The sequence below is a fragment of the Psittacula echo genome (assembly GCF_963264785.1).
Source record: "Psittacula echo genome assembly, chromosome: 10".
Lineage (NCBI taxonomy): Eukaryota > Metazoa > Chordata > Aves > Psittaciformes > Psittacidae > Psittacula > Psittacula echo.
The window spans coordinates 2,596,498-2,614,657 of NC_137741.1; the positions used below are offsets into that span (position 1 = coordinate 2,596,498).

The window sequence follows — 18,160 nt, forward strand, 5'->3', positions numbered from 1 at the left end:
GAGAAAATGGGATTTTACGTAACCTTTCGTGTTGTTCTGCTCCGTGCTTTACAGAACCCAAAGGATCTGAAGTGAAAACAAGGTCAAGGCTGGCTTTGGCTGCCTCGTGTCCCGAGGGAGCACGGGAGCTGGGAGGAGAGGAGGGAAGGGGATGCCCCAGCTCTGCTCTTGGCCAGGGGCACAGAGACAAGGGGTCTGGCTCCAGGCACCCCGGGCTGGGTCATGGTCCTGGGCTTGGCTGGAGGCCCCTTTGGGGTTAAAGCACAAACCTGAGGCAGGAGGAGATGGAGAAACCCAAAACAAGTGTTTATTCAAGACAATAAATTACATTCCCTTTGCAGTACAGCAGACAGGGAGGAGAGCCCCTGCTTTGCAGGACAGGCGACCTCAGCACCCGGAGAAGTGACTCCGCAGGGACTGGGGGTGGTCTGGGGATATAAGTGGGCTGCTGGGGCCGTGAGAGCCCCAAGAGCTCTCACCCTGCCCGCTGAGCACTGACCCCTCATGGCACAGATGACAGCGCAGTCGGTACCCACCAGCCTCCAGCACAGGCTGAGGAGCAGCAGGAGGGAGGGCTGGCTGGGCCATGGAGGCCAGAGGCGCGGTGATGGGCGCAGAGAGGTAGTTGCTGGGTGAGAAAGGCACAGCGTGCCGAGCCCTGCTGCCCGCCCCACCAGCGGGGCTGTGTGGTGCTCAGGGCCACCCCCCAAGAGGATGCGGGAGGTGGAAGAAGAAGCAGGAGCCGCATGGGCAGCACGTGGGGTTATCCTGCTGGAGCCGGTGCCAGGATAACAACACCCACCCGTGGCAGCCAGCGGAGGGAATTAGGGTGGAATAACGGCGCACCAGGGCTGGAGGGGATCCCACCTGTTGGCAAGGGAAGGAGGCAGATGGCCCTGCGGACCCACCCAAGCAGGGGAGGCCCCCAAGGCGGTTACCCCAGTGCAGGCAGGATGAAAGCCTCATCTCCCCCTCCATCCTCCCTGGGTGAGCTGCATCCCAGGGGCCGGCTCCGGGCATCACTGCAAGGTACAGGCTGTGCCGGGGGACACGGGACACTCATTTGGCTGCACAAGCCATGGTCCCCCAGTGCCCATGCATGGATGAAGGGGTGCGGGGTTGGGATCTCCCGCGGGCAGGAATATCCCCATGTAGGGGTATTCCCCACCACAGGACCGCAGCCTCCGATGGGATGGGGATGGACACTCACTGCTCCGCACGGGCTCTGCCAGCGCCTCCTTGCCCATGGACTGTGCCTCCCGCATCTGCCAGAGGAGAGGAGAGGTTTCCAGCCTGCAACCCCTCCAGCACGCTCCAGAGCCCCCCCAGAGCAGCAATACCTTCATCTGCTCCTTCAGGTACTCGGCTCGAGACATCAGGGTCTGGATCTGGCACAGGAAGAGAGAGAAGTGTCTGCACGAGTCTCTTCACAGCCACCCCAGGGGGACACGGGGCCGTGCCTGGGCTGTTCCTCACCTCTGCGTGCAGCAGCTCCCGGCGCCTCCCCGCAGGCTCCGCTGCAGAGGGAAGAGGGATGCGGCATCAGCTCAGCACCCGGCACAGGACCGGCCCCGGCAGCACCCACCACGGCCACAACTCACCGGCCAGCAGCAGCAGCAGCTCCCCCAGGCTCTGCTGGTACAGCTCCAGGGTGTCAGCATCGTCCTTGCCCTCCTCCTCCTGCGACACAGCCCTTGCCAGGCACCGGGGGATGCAGCAGCTTCCACCCCACACAGGGCTGCTCCTGCCCCTTCCACTCCAGGGCATCCCAATCCACCCCTCACCTTAGCGATGGCAGCAGAAGCCATCTCCAGCGCAGCGCAGAGCCGGGGCTTGTCCTTGGCCATCTCTGCAAGGGGGAGCACCCTTCAGCCCCAAACCCCACTGGGTGCCCCGCTCCTGCTCCCACAGCCCCAAACCCCCGGTACCTTTAAGGAGCTCTCTGGCCGGGTTCTCTCTCTGCAGGAGGTTCTTACTGCTGGAGGTGACCAATGCCTTCAGCTCCTCCGCTCGGGAGATGTACTGCCCCACCTGCCCACAGCGTGTGAGGGGACCCCGCCACGGGGACCGCCTCTGGATGGGATGCTGTCCCCACATCCCAAGGGATTCTTATCTCACCTTGGCTCGGATGGCTTCTTTCCGGCGAGCGTCGCTTTCATCTGGTGGGGAAGAGCAACTGAATGTTAGGGTGGTTGGGTGTAAAACAGCAACCCCTGGGGTACTGTGCCCCCCCAAAACACTGCCAGGACCCCCTCAGGGGGGACTCACAGTGCAGAGCAGGCACAAAGTACTCCAGGGCTTTGCAGTAGAGGGACAGGGCAGCAGAGGCATCTCCCTCCTGATCCTTTTTCACTGCTTCCAGCACCAGGTCGGTCTGGGGGAGATGAGGGGGGATTCAGGGCTTGGTCCCTCACATCCCCAAGGGCCAGCACCCCCCAGCACCCCACTCACCGCCTTGCAGAGGCTCTCGGGGCCGGGGACGTGCTCCATATCCACAAAGGGGTGCGCAAAGAAGCGCTCGAAGGAGATGCGCTTCAAAGGGTCCCTTTCCAAGAGCTGTCCCAAGAGATCCCGGCATTCCGGGGAGAGCAGGGGCCGGCTGGGCAGCTGGGGAGGGAATGGGGCTGAGAGCACAGGCCCTGCGAGGGGTGAGGCCCCCCAGCTCCATCCCATCCCACGTTACCTCCACAGCCCGATCGCTGCGGATCTTCTCCTCCAGCTCAGCGAAGGAGCGGGAGGCGAAGGGCGGCCTCCCAAAGAGCGCTTCTATGGGGGGAAAGGGAGAGATGTGGGGATGGAGAGGGGGAAACCAGCCCCACACCGAACCCGGGGGGGGGGGGATAAGAGCAAACACCCACCGTAAAGGATGACCCCCACCGACCACAGGTCCACCCGGGCATCGTACTGCTGCCGGCACACCATCTCGGGGGCCATGTAGAGCGGGGATCCACGCAGGACGTGCTTCTCGTCCCATGGGGACATGTACTGGGCAAACCCGAAGTCTGGCGGGGGGAGAGGGCCGGGAGAGCTTTGGGGGGACGGGAGCAGGGAGAAGGAATCCCCCCTGGCGCAGGACCCCCGTGGGGCTGCCCTGACCTGCCAGCTTCAGCTGCGGGTGCTCCGGGGCGCTCAGGAGGATGTTCTGCGGCTTCAGGTCCAGGTGGGAGATGTTGTGGTCGTGCAGGAACTTGAGGGCGCAGGCTGGGGGGCAGAGGGGGCTGTGACAGCGGTGGGGGGGGTGGTGGCACCACCGCAGCCCTGACACCCCCCCCCGCCGGCCCCCGGGCAGGGCGCCCTTACCCAGCTGCTGCAGGAACACGCGCGCCACCTTCTCCGGGAGGATCCTGCGCATCCGGATGAAGCGGGAGAGGTCCCCGCCCGCGCAGAACTCCATGATCAGGTAGATGTGGTCGCTGTCCCACTGCGAGGCAAGGGCAAGGCCCGCTCACCCCACGCCTCCCGCCGGACCAGCGGGCCCGGCTGCCGGTACCCAGCGCCATAGACACCGCCGGCCCCCCCCCCCGGCCCCACCTGGAAGTCCTTGAGCTCCACGATGTGCGGGTGCCGGATGGCCTTCAGGATCTCGATCTCCGTCAGCAGGTTCTCCACCGAGGCCCGGTTGAGGCTCCTCTTGCTCACGCACTTGATGGCCACAACCTCACGCGTGTCCCTCTGCCAACGGGGACCCAGCCCTGAAGCAACCCCCCTGCTCACGGGCCGGTGTCTACACGCCAAGGAGGTGGGAATGGGAAGGACAAGCCCCCGGCTGGAGGCCGCAGTGCCCATAGAGGGGCTATGGGGCCGGCACCCACGTGGAGGGCTGGGAGACGGGGGTCGCAGGGCACAGCGCGGCCTGGCCCTACCTTCCTGTAGGCCTTGTAGACGGTGGCGTACGTGCCGGTCCCGAGCCGCTCGGTGAGGATGAACTCGTCCAGGCGCGGCGGGGCCCAGCCGGACCCCGCCATGCCCCAACCGGCCCCGGTGCCCGGCCCCGCTTCCGCCTTCCGGGGCTGGCCACGCCCCCTTGCCCATAGCCACGCCCCCGACGCGGCCCGTACCCATGCCCGGTTCCTTGACCACGCCCCTTGATCGTGGCCACGCCCCTTCGGTTGTAGCCCCGCCCCCCGGCCGGTGGCCACGCCCCCGCAGGCAGCAGCAGGGATTGCAGGTGCGCACATGGACATTTTATTATTAACCTTTATTCTTGACATGAAAAGATGAGGAACAAAACCCGACAATAACGACACAGGAGGGGGGAGGGAAGTGTCGCTGTCCGGGTGAGGAGGGCACCGGGCACAGCTTGGGGAGGAGGGGGCATAAAATGCAGCTTTCACCCCTAAACAGGAAGGGACAGACACAGCACAAAGTGAAACCTGGGTTAAAACCCTCTCTCCGGGGCTGGAGAGCCGTAACGGGCACCTTATCCCCAACCCAAAGGGATGTCCCATTCGGGACACGGCTTTGGGAGCTCAGGGCACATCAAACCCGCTCGTTCCCAGCTGAAAAATAACCCCAAAACAATACTAAAACACATCAAAGCCGTTCGTTCCCAGCTGAAAAATCACACGTGGGAAGAGGAAGCAGGGAGGGGCTGTCCGGGGAGAAAATTCCATGCACGCTCCCGCCTGGCAGGCTCTCAGGGTTGGTGGGAGACCGGCGGCGCAGGCACCGCGGGTGTCTGAGCTCCCAAACAACAGAGCTGGCCCGGCAAGAAGTCCCTGTTGCCCTCCCTCCCCTGGTTTAAGGCCGCAGTGAAGACCCAGCCGCAGCCCTGCTGCTCCCTTCTCTCCCCCTGCGTTCCCTGGGGCGCAGGAGCGCCTGCAGGATCCTGGTGGAAGTGCAGCGGGGATCTGCCACAGCGGGGGAAGCAGGAGGATGCTTCTCCTCCTGTCTAACCCCTCCCTGCGCCCAGGTTTTCCTTTGTGCCATGGTTTCCTGACCCTCAGGCAGCCGAGCAGCGAAGAGGGCGAAATGCAGCATCGTTTAAGTGTAACAAACCAAAAGGACCGTTTCTGCTCTCCAAATGAAGGACATAAACTACATGCACGTTACACCACCACCCCCCTAAACAGCAGATAACCAAGTTCATAGCAAAGACCAAGAGAAGAGAGAATAACACAAACCCCCTGCTTCCCCTCACCTTCCTGCTACACGCAGGGCCAGGGGAGGAAGAGACACAAACACATGGTAGCTCCTGGATAGAGAAATATATTTGCTTTAGAGAATGTCTCCCCTATCTCCCTGCACCCTAAAACAAGAGAGGGAAAACCGATCGCCCCCAAACGCAGGCTGGTCGCAGCTAAAACCCAGGCCTCTTCCTCCCTGGAGTCTGCATCACAACGTGGTACCCCCAAAAAGTGCATGTTTTGAAACCAAATGCAAACAGAAGTGGAGGTTGGGGTGAGGAGGGCAGCGGGAGCCAAGGGAAGGGCTAGTTTCCTCGGAATGCACTGTGTGCTGCTGAGGAGGCTGCCCCAGCAGCGGCCGTCTGGAAGCTCCTGTTGGTGAGGATGCCTTGGGAGAACTCTTCCTGCGCTCTTTGGAAGCTGGCTCCCGTGCGGCGGTACAGGGAGTGCACCTGGGAACGGGGGCAGAGGGGGAAAACAACCACAGATCAGCATGAAACAGTGGGTTTGTGGTGCACATCGTGCTGTCATGCAGCTGGAGAGGATGGGCTGGAGCCACTGCATCCATCCCACCCAGAATGGGAGGTTGCACATTGCAGGAGAGCCTCGTTTTGTTGTAAAATAGGGAGTTTTCAGCAAAATAGTGGGTGTCAGAGCAAAACCTCCTGCACTCTGCTGGCAAGGACACTGAACCCCGCACTTACAGACACTTGCAGAGCAGGACCTGAGGGTGCATCAGCTGTTTCCTTCAAGACAGGGAGAAAAGGAGGAGGAAGCAATGGAAACAGGACCAGTTCAGCCTGTCCTCACCTCCCCCAGAGCCACATTGCTGCTGTTAACTGGAGAAACACAGCCCTCATGTGGTTGATCACAAGGAGGGTTTGTGGTTGGCAACCCCCAGGAAGGCACTTGTGTGGTTGCCACCAGGCTTTGGGAAGCCCAACGCTGTGGCAGCAGTGACTGTAACCCCTGGATATGTGAGCACAGCAATGGCCTCTGCTCAGCCAGCTCTGGACAAACTCAAGCTAAAAGGGAGGCACAAGAAATCTGAGGTCCATGTGTGATGAGGATGACATTTGGGGACCTTGCACGGTTAATGGTGTGCCTCACTGGAGCATATGTGCTCTCGTCCCTTCCCCAAAGGCTACTGTCCCACCTGCAAGTGTTCAAGACATCTGGCATCAAAGCAGGAAGCACAAGCACAAATACATTGATGAAAAGCTCTTGACCTGACCACCCTGATTACATCTACAGCCTGGAGAAGGCTCCTGAAGGGGAGACCTTAGAGCAGCTCCAGTGCCTAAAGGGGCTGCAGGAAAACTGGAGAGGGGCTTGGGACAAGGGCCTGTAGGGACAGGACAAGGGGAATGGCTTTAACCTGCCAGAGGGGAGACTGAGCTGAGCTCTTAGGCAGAAGCTCTTCCCTGTGAGGGTGCTGAGGCGCTGGCCCAGGGTGCCCAGAGAAGCTGTGGCTGCCCCATCCCTGGCAGTGTTCAAGGCCAGGCTGGACACAGGGGCTTGGAGCAAGCTGCTCCAGTGGAAGGTGTCCCTGCCCGTGGCAGGGGTTGGAACTGGATGAGCTTTAAGGTCCCTTCCAACCCAAACCAGGCTGGGATTCTATGATACCATTCAAAATCAAGCTCACACCAGACAGATGTGAGGAGGTTTCAAACCCAGGATACCCCAGGAGCAGCCTGAGCTGTGCACCTGCAATTGAGGTGAGACCTCGCCCTGCCCCTGAGCCACTCACCTGCTTGAGGAGGAAGAGGGAGAGAGCCGCGCAGAGAGTGAAGAATCCTGCCACCACCATCATGATGATGGCCACGGCCAGGTTCCCGTGCAGCTCCGACAGTGCCGCGATCCACCCACTGTGGGACAGGAGAGCACGGTGAGCACAGAGAGCACCACCCACAGCACCCACAGCTGCACAAAAGCCTTTTGTTACAGCAAAGTGCAAAATCAAATGTAACAGCTGTGGAAATGGACCCAGAGCTCATCCGGCATCATTTTATAGAGGGACGTGGAGCTGCTGGAGCGAAGCCAGAGGAGGCCATGGAGATGCTGCGAGGGCTGGAGCAGCTCTGCTCTGGAGCCAGGCTGAGAGAGCTGGGCTGGGGCAGCCTGGACAAGAGAAGGCTCCTGAAGGGGAGACCTTAGAGCAGCTCCAGTGCCTAAAGGGGCTGCAGGAAACCTGGAGAGGGGCTTGGGACAAGGGCCTGTAGGGACAGGCCAAGGGGAATGGCTTTAACCTGCCAGAGGGGAGACTGAGATGAGCTCTTAGGCAGAAGCTCTTCCCTGTGAGGGTGCTGAGGCGCTGGCACAGGGTGCCCAGAGAAGCTGTGGCTGCCCCATCCCTGGCAGTGTTCAAGGCCAGGTTGGACACAGGGGCTTGGAGCAAGCTGCTCCAGTGGAAGGTGTCCCTGTCCATGGCAGGGGTTGGGGCTGGATGAGTTTTAAGGTCCCTTCGACCCAAACCAGGCTGGGATTCTAGGATTTTGGGGACAGTTTCCATTATCACTTCTTGGAACCAATCCACCTCCACACAAGAGAACCATTCTCACTCCACCTTCGTTCCAGCCCTGGCCCCTGCTGCACTCCCTTAAGCTGCAAAATCAATACCCTTGGTGCTCCTGTAAATCAAATCACTTCCATAAGCACCTTGTCAAAATTCAGCCAAGGCTTGTGAAGGTAGGCTGGGACATCTAAATTGGAAGATCTGGAGCCCAGACCTACATATCCCCATGACAGCTCTCCATGGCCAGGGATTTAAGTGTTAGGAGGGGGAGGGAGAGGAAGAGGAAGGAAGGGATGAAGTTAGAGCTACAGATAGGAGGAAACTGGCAATTGTGGAAAGGGCCAGGGGGGATGCTTGGAGTTATCAGTGGCTGTGGGCAAAAATACCCTCCTGGGTGCTGGAGAAAGGAATCTTTCCAACTGCTAAACCAAGCAAGCCGTGTGCCACCAGGAGAGGGGGAATCAAGTGAGCCAAAGCGTCCCATGAGCTGTGCTCACAACTCCAGCCTCATTACAGGGAGCAGCACACCACGAGCTGCAGCCAAAAATAAATGTGCTGCCTGGCTGCGGGAGAGGCAGCAGCAGGCTCGAGGCACGCTCTGCAAGTCACACTGAAAGGGGAGAGCTCCCTCCCCGTCCCCACTGCTACGGCAGCACCAGGAGCAGGGGAGGGAGCACGAGGACAGCTTTGCCCACGAGCTCGTCTGCAGGCAGCAGGCAAAAATAGGCAGAGATTCAGTGTGCTCCCCTCCTGAAGGCTGCCCCTCGGCAGAAGGGCCGCTGCCTGCTGACCTTTGCAGTGTTCGGTGAGGCTGGAAGCTGAGCAGCAAGGCAAAAAGAGAGGCTGTGCTCTAACTGCAGGGGCACTGCGCAAGGCCAGCCGCAGCCTTCTGTACAGTGCCATCAAGAAAGGGTGAGGGCAAAACCCTCTCTGTGTGTTGCTTGAAGCACAGCCCACCATCAACACAAGAGAAATCCAGGAATGGCATCAGTGATTTAGCGTCACCATTTAGTGCCATGGCTTAGTGGTGGCCTTGGCAGTGCTGGGATAAAGGTTGGACTTGATGAGCTTAAAGGTCTTTTCCAACCTGGTTGATTCCATGATTTTATGATCAGGCTGTATGGAGTGAAGCTGCTCCCAGACCCTGGATGAGGGATGCCTCACCCCCACGCTACAGCCTACATTGGTGAAGGCTCCACTTCAACACAAGGCAGACGTGGTCAGCGCTAGAGGCTCAGCATCAAGAGGGAATAAGTATTACATGTATTAAGCAAGGGGGAAGGCAGCAGCAACAGACAAGCTTTGTGACTTTGTTGGGACTAGGATGGGATGAGCCCAGCTGGGATCTGCCAGGGCGAGAGTGGAAAACCATGGGAGAAGGAACAGGCAGCTGTCAGAAACGGACCCCACAGCTCTGCCAGTCACAGCCCTGGTGAGAAACAGCACCCAGGCAGGGCTGTCAGGCAGTGAGTGTAAAGCCAAGCTTACCTGTCTCCCCAGCCTGGAATGCCGACAGCCTGGATGATGTAGATTGCTATTTGGCAGAAGAAGACGAAAAAGAAGACGAAGAAGCTGAAGGAGCTGTCAGACCTGCGGGAGAGATGGAGCAGGAGTGAGACCCAGGGACACGAGCCCGGCACAGACCCCCTTTGCCATGAGGAGGGTAAACAACTTCAGCAAACTCCTTTATAAACCCTTCTGGCATGTTTAGGAACAAGTGGGTTTGATCTATTTAACAATGCAAAGAGCTGGAAGAATCCTGCAGGCAACACGTGATGGGAGCAGATAAACCCAAAGTTCCTCCCACTAAAAGCTATCTCCCTGTTCCAGAAGGAAAGAGAACTTGCCTGAAAGCCTTGTAAATCGGTCGGTACCAACAGAGAAAGGCACAAGGGGTGAATAAAATAAACCACAGGATGGAGAGACCGAAGTCTACTCCTCTCTCCGTCTGCACTGTGAACCACGCCAGGCAAGCGAGCAGGTTGAGGAGCAGGGTTATCGAATGCACTGTTCAGGATGGGAAAGAGAGAGAAGAAACCCATCAGGAAGTTCCTGGAAAACTCTGAAGCATCCCAAATCCCTCATGGAACACATGGAGCTCTGCAAAACATGAGGAGGCTTCGGGCCCTCTCATTTATAGAATCACACAATGGTTTGGGTTGGAAGGGACCTTAAAACTCATCCAGCCCCAACCCCTGCCATGGACAGGGACCCCTTCCACTGGAGCAGCTTGCTCCAAGCCCCTGTGTCCAACCTGGCCTTGAGCACTGCCAGGGATGGGGCAGCCACAGCTCCTCTGGGCACCCTGTGCCAGCGCCTCAGCACCCTCACAGGGAAGAGCTTCTGCCTAAGAGCTCATCTCAGTCTCCCCTGTTTCAGTTTGAACCCATCACCCCTTGTCCTATCGCTACAGTCCCTGATGAAGAGTCCCCTGCCTCCCTTGAAAGGGAAACAGCTTAAGCTGAGCCTCATCTGATCCTGCTGCTTCCAACCATGTCTGAAACCTTTTTCAGGGCACCAAAAGTGTCAAATAAGGTTGAGACCGTTTTGGACCCAAGCTCTGACCCGCGCTGTCCTTCCTAAACTAGGGAGATATTATGTTACCCTGCAGACAACACCTGCAGAACTGACTGGAGGGCAAAGCGCAGCATTTGACACACAACCTCGTTAGGAAGAAGTTTTCTTGCAGCTCAAGCTAGTACTTACACATCCACAAGTAATAGAGCATCTTGCATATCCGCTGGTAGTCAGCTGGGATGTCTGCAGAGAAATCCTGGTAAAAGCACGGCTTGATGGGACACTTCTTGGGAAGAGGTGGCCAGTTGTTCTGCCTCGCTGCGGGAAGGAGAGAGGAGCAGTTCTTCACTTGCTTTCAGCCATTTAAAACCAAGATTAGGGGAAATACAGCTTTGCTGTGGTTCCGAGAGCCTCAAGAGTGTTGGAAGAGCTTAACATGGCCAAACGCAGGTGCTGAGACCATGCTGGAGGGCAGAGACCCACCAGAGCTGCTCTCCAGCCCCAAATCTCTGAGCTCAGTTCCCATCTTGGACACTATGGGATGACAGGTACAACGCCAAGAGGATTGTCCCAGCTGTGAAGGACTCAAGGAAAGACACGCAGACAGGTTGAGCCTTCCTCAAACCCTGACAAGCCAAGCGGCCCAGGCTTCCCCAGCATCCCGCTGGATGGGGTGTTGCAGGAAGCTGTACTCACGATCAATGCTGGCTGCGTGACTCTGTAATTCCCTTTCCTTCTTCTCCAGCTCAGCTGCCTTCCTCTCTAATTCCGCCTGCTGCTGGAGGAGCCCAGCCTGTGCTGCTGCTGCCACAGCCTAAAGCAGGGGGAGAGAAACGTTAAGTCATTCCCTAGCTGAGGCAGCAGGAATACCACCAGCAAACACACCAGATGCTGAACTGGAATGGAACAAAGGCGATTCAATAGCAAGGATGGAGGACAAGTTGGAAGCTGAACACCCATTGCTGATCTGAAACGTCCTGAGGCTTTCTGCCTTAGCTGGAGGCTGAAATCAAGCTCAATGCAGAACTCCATCCAGATGTTCCTCTCTTATCCCATGGGAAAAGAGGGCTGGAAGAGCCCTAAGGAAGCTATGCAGTCTGTTACCCATCCTCTACGCCCTTCCCTTTCAGCAAAGCCATTCACTTCCCACAGCTTCTCCTCCTTCCCAGCTCACTGCTCCTTGCAACAGAGCAGCGAGCAGGACTCCGGAGTTCACCGGGACAATCTCTTCCCAGGTAGGAGACGAGGTCTAAAGGAAAGGCAGGAGCTGTCTACAGCACCTTTCAACATCTCTTCTCCCCATTTGTTACTCTAAGAACTGCTCCCTTCTCCTAGCAGCCTTCTCTGCATCTGGGATGAGGTGCTCCTGGCAGTCATGTACCCGTCAGCTGGTCTAAGCAGTGGCTGCAGTGTAGAGCTGGAGTGCATTTACATGCCTGGAATTGAGCGTGCCTGACCAAAACTAAGGAACCAGAGCTAAAAGCATCAGCAGGACACATTCCTGTGTCAGCAGAGGGAAGCCAGAGCAAACAGGCTACAAGGCAAAGCAAGCTCTGACATCGGAGGCACAGGGGAAAAGGCGTAAAAAGAACTGTGCGCATTCCTATAGAGATCCGCTTCACCAGATGGGCACAAATGCGAGTTTAAGAGATCATAGACTCAGACTGGTTTGGTTTGGAAGGGACCTTCAAGCTTCTCCAGCTCCAACCCCTGCCACGGGCAGGGACACCTTCCACTAGAGCAGCTTGCTCCAAGCCCCTGTGTCCAACCTGGCCTTGAACACTGCCAGGGATGGGGCAGCCACAGCTTCTCTGGGCACCCTGTGCCAGCGCCTCAGCATCCTCACAGGGAAGAGCTTCTGCCTAAGAGCTCATCTCAGTCTCCCCTCTGGCAGGTTAAAGCCATTCCCCTTGTTCTATCACTACAGGCCCTGATGAAGAGGATGATGAAGATGACCTGCAGCTTCCCAGCCCAACCCCTGGGAATCCTGTTCCACTCTTATTCCCACATGCCCCAGAGCCCCAGGTCTGCTCCCTCCCCTGCCCAGCCCATGCTGCTGTACCTGGGGAGTGGGCTCCACGGATGTCTGCAGAACCGCAGGCTGCGAGTGGCCCGAGGGCTGTGTGGCCGGTGTTGTCCGGGCTGCATTGGTCTGGGGATAAATCACAGGCAACAAGGCAAACCCATTACAGAGTGCTTCATTTAGCAAAGTACACTTTGAGCTGTAGCACTACCAAACCACAGAGCAACTCTGCTTTTCCAAAGCTTGTGAGTTCCTTAATGCACCGGGTGAGCAGCATCTGAGGGTTACAGCTATTAGGCAAAGGAGAAGCAAAAAGGGAATGTGCTCAGTTGTTTCAACTTCAGATCTCACTTCACCCTGCTGTCCTGTTCTCCTTCTCTCACCTCATACACAGCAGCAGCCAGGAGATAAGTATGAAGCTCTTGCAGAGACCCATCACTGGTATCACTGCAGCAGCTCAGCTCCCAGCCCTGAGACCCAATAAATATTGATGCCTCCTGCCACACAGCATCTTCCCCTTCACACTTCATGTAGCTCCACTGTGAGGCAGCAGCTGTTCCGTGCGAGTGGAGAGCTCCAGCTGGGAACCCGTTAGTGCTCCAGTGCAGGAGCAGCTGCTTACAGCTCGCCATGCACGCAACGAGCTGCACAGTCCATGGGGAAATCTGCTGGGAATGCCTCACTGTTTTGAAGCTGTGCCTATCGAGGAACCTTACATACCACCATAACCACCACCAACACACCCAAGTGCAGAGACACAGGGCACGTACCAGCTGGGAGCTCTCAGAAAAGGGGTTGAATTCATCCAAGCCACTTTGGCTGGCGTTTGTGAGCTGGGTCACCGAGGGGTCCTGACAGGAGAGAAAGCAAAGAGAAATCAGCACTGAGCAAAGCTCATCATTAGCTCAGACATTACCCATTATCCATGCTGCCAGGCTGGCATTCACTTGTTAGCTGGGAACCAGATGGGGCTGGCAAGGAGTTGAACTGACCCAGGAGGTGACTGTCAGCAAGGATGTGCAGGCAGGAACCACCTCCAGCCAGCCAAGGGGTACTTCTGAAGAGCTCCAACACGCTGGTGGCACAGAAGCCCTTGCTACAGATGACCACCACTTACCCACAGTGAGTTATCCCTCATTTCCAGGGCCTTGGAGTGGGAACTGGATTCATTCACCCATTGCTGATACCTCCTAAACCTCCCTGGCACCACAAAGCGACTGAGGAGCCACCAAGCAGAGCAGAGCCTCCCAAAATGAGTATCCAGGTACAGGGGGCCTGGCTGCCACCCAGGGCACTTGGAGCAGCAAAGGTGCCAATGACTGCTCCGAAACGATAAACCACCCAGGGAAATGGAACCGGAGGTGGGACACCCGTTACTTGGGGGGGGGGGGGGGTTTAATGCTGCTACATAAGAGCTGCGTTCACAGCATCTCCTGCTCACCTCTATCAAATAACCTGATGGTTTAAAATAGGTTCTCTGCTTGGAAGAGCACCTTTCACCCCTCACCTGCACTGCACTGAGCTGAGCTGATTTCACTTTCTCTTCTGTACGCACTCGTTTCCATACAGAGATCCCTCCTTGATAGCCAGAGCTTGACCTCTGGAGTGCTTCCCTCCCCAGTTATTAGAGAAACAAGGTACTTTTTGAACCGGGGAATGCTCCTGCAAGCACAGCCCGGCCACCCCATAGCTGGTAGTGGGAAAACATCAACACATGGCTTTTCCTCCCTCCCTCCCTCCCTCAGCACCCCATGTCTTGAGAGCAGTGATTTGGTACTTAATGGGGTGAGCAGCAGCTGAGCCTGTGACAAGGGAAGGGGGTGCTGCCCGAGCCCATGTGCTGCAGAGAAACCTTTGGGCTTGTGTGAACCCTGCCAGAGCCATCCCCTGAGGTTCCAGCAGAGCCTGCAGAGCAGTTAATGAGTAACTTCCCCTCTCCTCCATAGCAGGCACTCCCTCTGCAACAGGTTGCACTAGTTTCTGAATCACCCTGCGCTGAGGGATGCCAGACCAGGAGGCTTTGGATGCTGCTCCATGAGGTTCAAGTCCCCAGCCAGGCAGGGCTGCGAGAAGCACCACAGTGGATGCAGGGACTCAAGACACTGGTTTTAGTTCACTGCTCGCTACTCTGGAGGCTTTCACTTCGCTCTGCAGACACATGGGCTGGCAAGATGAGGTTACAAATCAGTTAATCCACAATAGCTACTGCATGGTGGCACAGACACCCTTTAATCCAGCCTGGATGAGGTCCCAGCCTGCCTACAGTCCAGCAGATGACTGCACTGGGACAAGAAACTCCATTAATGGCATGGGAGTGGGAAACAGAACCATCCAAAGAGCTTGGATGGTCACGCTGGGAGGCAAGTGCTTGGAAATAAGGAGGAACACTTGGAATGGCAATGCAAAACATGTGGTTCTCTTCCCTTCGCTCAGCTCCGTTCAAAAGAAAGCTCCTAAGGTAACTGGAGGCTCACCAGCACAGCACTGCTGTTGGAAAGGGCAGGGAGAGCAGCATCACTGTCCCATTGCTTCCAGCTGCATGGCAGCTTCACTGCAAAGGGAGAATACCTCTCATCTTGGTGCATGGCTTAAAAATCACTTACTTCAGCAGGATGGCCAGGGCAGCTTAGCTTCCTATTGTGCAAGTGTGTCTATAATGGATATACAAAGAGCAGGGAACATGCAACAAAGCTGAAGTGTGTTTGGCCACGTGTCCCTGTGCTCCGGAGCGGGCAGGAAGGAAACCAGCAGCTGGGAAACGGGGTGGTATAAAGGCACCAGCTTCCGCACGCCAGGACCATGCAGCTGAGGGTTGGGTAACGCAGGGGAGATGAACGAGAAGTTGCCCCAGACTTCACATTCTGCAGCTACTAACTGCCAGCTGCAGGGCAAAAGGAAGCTGAGCTGGTCCTTTATGCTGTGAAACGTGGAAAAAAGGACTTAATTCAGCCTCTGAACTAACTAACTGAAGCCACGCTACACGGGGCTGTCACTCCTCGGAGGAAGCAGTGGAGCACAGGAGAGTGCTGTAGGTACCTTTCCTTTGGAAGGGTTTAGTTGTTAGCACCCCCAGTTCAACTCGAGCAGAAGAAAGATGCTTCTCTAGATGAGACCAAGGCAAGAGAACTCCAATGACAATCACTTGGAACTTATCATGTTGTCTAAACGCCACAGGAACTGCCCCAAACATCGCTAGTCCTGCAGTCAGCCACAGCATGGGGCCTCAGAGCGCTGCCGCTGCCTGGAAGAAGCATTGAGCAACACCTCAAGGGGTTTATTATGGAGCTCTCTAAAGAGGATGGAAGCTTTCAGCCCTGTTTGAAGCTTGTAGCAAAGTTCTGGGGGTAGCTGCCACTCACAGCAGCACTGACACTGAATGAGCAAAGGCAGTTATCATCTCTTAGAGTAAGTAACAGAAAGAAGAGCCAGAGATACTTCTCACAGGACCAAACCAGCTTATTTGACACCAACCTTATTGACCATCATCAAAAAAGACCCCTTAAAAGGCAAAGATTCCCAGTTATGTTGGGCTCTGTAGGGGATTTGTTGGGATTATGTTGTATGAAACACTAGCCTGGGACACACAAGGAGAAAAGAGAACTCTGGTGCTCTGCCTGAGGGAACAATTCCAGTCCTTCAGTAAGCTCTGGAGCACGTGGAAGGGAATGGCAGCACCTGCCCGTCAATGAGCTGGAGGACAGAGACATGATCCAGAGGGAAGAGACATGATCCATAGGGATCTGGACAGGCTGGAGATATGGGACCATGTGAACCTCATGGAGTTCAACCAGGCCAAGGGCAAGGTCCTGCCACTGGGTCGAGGCAATCCCCAGCACGAAGTGAGCCTGGGGGAGACCGGATAGAGCAGCCCTGAGAAGGACTTGGGGGTGTTGGGTGAGAAGCAGCTCCCCATGACCCAGCCTCAGTGTGTGCTTGAGCCCAAAACCCCCCCGTGTGCTGGGCTGCACCCCCAGAGCGTGAGCAGCAGCTCAGGGAGGGGATCCTGCCCCTCTGCTGGGCTCTGGGGAGACCCCCCCTGCAGCCCTGATCCAGCTCTGGGGCAGCAGCACAAGAGGGACGTGGAGCTGCTGGAGCGAGGCCAGAGGAGGCCATGGAGATGCTGCGAGGGCTGGAGCAGCTCTGCTCTGGAGCCAGGCTGAGAGAGCTGGGCTGGGGCAGCCTGGAGAAGAGAAGGCTCCTGAAGGGGAGACCTCAGAGCAGCTCCAGTGCCTAAAGGGGCTGCAGGAAACCTGGAGAGGGGCTTGGGACAAGGGCCTGTAGGGACAGGCCAAGGGGAATGGCTTTAACCTGCCAGAACAGGGGAGACTGAGCTGAGCTCTTAGGCAGAAGCTCTTCCCTGTGAGGGTGCTGAGGCGCTGGCACAGGGTGCCCAGAGAAGCTGTGGCTGCCCCATCCCTGGCAGTGTTCAAGGCCAGGTTGGACACAGGGGCTTGGAGCAAGCTGCTCCAGTGGAAGGGGTCCCTGCCTGTGGCAGGGGTTGGAGCTGGATGAGCTTTAAGGTCCCTTCCAACCCAAACCAGGCTGGGATTCTACAACCAGGGAGCTTCTTTCATTAAGGGACACAGATGAACACAATCTCCCATTCCCAAAAGGAGGATGTGAAACCTGCCCCAAAGCCCAGCCACAGAGAGCCATCAGACAACCACAGGGACATCCACGGCGCGACTTTCACTTGTCCTCATTGGAAACCAGCAGTTACCTGTTGCAGTCAGGTTCCTTGTTGTAAATTACGTCCAACCTCTCTCTGTTTGAACAGTGAGTAAAGCGCAAGCACGGCTCTGCCCGCTCACATCACACACCGCGACAGCTTTCACATGCACAGTATTCACTTCCTCAGTGCCAAAGCCATAAATCCCTACACAAAAGCCACCCCGCAGAAGGAATATCACAGGACCACAGTCATCCGAAGGCTGTGCTAAAGCGAAGGAGAGGAAAAGGACTTTGTTCTCCCTCCTGATTCCACTTGGATTCCTCAAACCCCTCAGCCCCGCGGACAAACACTTCCTTTGGTCAGGAAATCGTCCCTTTTTCCCATTCCCACCCAACTCCCTGCCTGAGAGCCAGGAGGTTAAACCCAGGCAGGGCAATCCCAGGAAAGCAGCCCGACGATTCCCAGCGGGAATCCCACCCTTTATCCCCCCCACTCTCACGGCTGGAGGACGCGTTTTGCCTCACGGGCCCGGTTCTAAGAGCTGGGGCTGAACCCCCCGAAGCCCGGGGGGTCGGGGGCAGCCCCCTCGAGTGGGGGGAACGGGGGGAAACGTTGTCCCCGAGCCAAAGGCGGGCAGAGTCCGGTCACACCGCTCTCAGTGCGCCGGGAAGGGGGGGAGCGGGCCCCGGCAAAAGCCCAGCGCGGCAGAACGGCCCCGAGGGGCCCCGGTACCGGCCCCTGCACACCCACCCCTTAGTCCCGCCCCCGAGGCCTGATTGGCTGCAGCGGGGAGAAGCGGCCCTGCTATTGGCCAGAGGCGCCTCACTCAGTGCCACGTCCCGGTGGTGGTTGGTAGCGGCGGGCAGGGCAGCGGCGCCCAGGGGAGGGAGGCCCGGCCCGGCGCCGCCGCACGCACCTGGAAGGGGTTGATGTCCACCGGGTCGGCGAACGGGTTCGTGACGAAGCCCGACATGAGCGCGGTCCCAATACTCCGCTCCGCGCTCCCGCCGCCGCCGCCGCTGCTATACAGCCACTTCCGGGTCAGCCGGGGCGCGTGCGCCGAGCCGTCATGTGACCCGCCCCGCCCACTCGCGCAGACGAGCGGCTCCGCGGAGCGGGGCTTCGTGACGTCACAGCGACGGCCACCACCTATAGCGCGGGAAAACGGGGGGGGGGGTTAACCCTATAGGTGCTGCCGCGCTCTGTAGGGGCAACTATAGGGGGGCGAGCTCCGCAAGGAAGTCACTAGCGGACCCATAGCCCCCTATAAACTGTCCCCTGTACGATAACCCCTATAGAACACCCCG

General features: G+C 57.7%; 2 protein-coding genes across 7 annotated transcripts; both read right to left on the reverse strand.

Annotated features, from left to right (window-relative positions):
• Nucleotides 1-287: 287 nt before the first annotated feature.
• ULK3 (unc-51 like kinase 3) lies at nucleotides 288-3,997 on the reverse strand. 6 transcript variants are annotated; one of them, XM_080626653.1, is made up of 16 exons: nucleotides 3,864-3,997; nucleotides 3,532-3,672; nucleotides 3,301-3,421; nucleotides 3,097-3,201; nucleotides 2,859-3,002; nucleotides 2,684-2,766; nucleotides 2,452-2,607; nucleotides 2,269-2,374; nucleotides 2,119-2,159; nucleotides 1,929-2,031; nucleotides 1,785-1,849; nucleotides 1,602-1,680; nucleotides 1,477-1,517; nucleotides 1,341-1,388; nucleotides 1,211-1,265; nucleotides 288-867 (listed from the first exon to the last, which is right to left on the reverse strand). In XM_080626653.1, the coding sequence occupies exons 1-16, from the start codon at nucleotides 3,963-3,965 to the stop codon at nucleotides 764-766; spliced, it is 1,494 nt and encodes a 497-aa protein (XP_080482779.1). In that variant the 5' UTR covers nucleotides 3,966-3,997; the 3' UTR covers nucleotides 288-763. The 6 variants fall into 6 exon arrangements, 5 of the variants coding, with proteins under 5 accessions (XP_080482779.1, XP_080482781.1, XP_080482778.1 ...); XM_080626655.1 differs by having other exon boundaries at nucleotides 288-1,036; XM_080626652.1 differs by having other exon boundaries at nucleotides 288-1,265; nucleotides 2,684-2,763.
• Nucleotides 3,998-4,189: 192 nt separating this feature from the next.
• On the reverse strand, nucleotides 4,190-17,927 carry SCAMP2 (secretory carrier membrane protein 2). The gene is made up of 9 exons (XM_080626747.1): nucleotides 17,770-17,927; nucleotides 12,952-13,032; nucleotides 12,221-12,310; nucleotides 10,855-10,972; nucleotides 10,348-10,476; nucleotides 9,489-9,648; nucleotides 9,130-9,231; nucleotides 6,877-6,994; nucleotides 4,190-5,578 (listed from the first exon to the last, which is right to left on the reverse strand). Exons 1-9 carry the CDS (start codon nucleotides 17,824-17,826, stop codon nucleotides 5,432-5,434), a joined length of 1,002 nt encoding a protein of 333 aa, XP_080482873.1. The 5' UTR covers nucleotides 17,827-17,927; the 3' UTR covers nucleotides 4,190-5,431.
• Between the last annotated feature and the right edge of the window lie 233 nt (nucleotides 17,928-18,160).

Bases quoted from the DNA above. Each gene is read 5' to 3' on its own strand.
- ULK3 (XM_080626651.1), bottom strand. From the start codon at position 3,965: ATGGCGGGGTCCGGCTGGGCCCCGCCGCGCCTGGACGAGTTCATCCTC. The intron at 2,767-2,858 runs GTGGGTGTTTGC...TTCCCCCCATAG, and splicing joins GGTGGGGGTCATCCTTTACG to AAGCGCTCTTTGGGAGGCCG. The intron at 1,850-1,928 runs GTACCGGGGGTT...TCCCCCTTGCAG, and splicing joins GGCCAGAGAGCTCCTTAAAG to AGATGGCCAAGGACAAGCCC.
- SCAMP2 (XM_080626747.1), bottom strand. From the start codon at position 17,826: ATGTCGGGCTTCGTCACGAACCCGTTCGCCGACCCGGTGGACATCAAC. The intron at 13,033-17,769 runs GTGCGTGCGGCG...CTCTCCTGTCAG, and splicing joins TGGACATCAACCCCTTCCAG to GACCCCTCGGTGACCCAGCT. The intron at 6,995-9,129 runs GTAAGCTTGGCT...CCTGTCCCACAG, and splicing joins ATTCCAGGCTGGGGAGACAG to TGGGTGGATCGCGGCACTGT.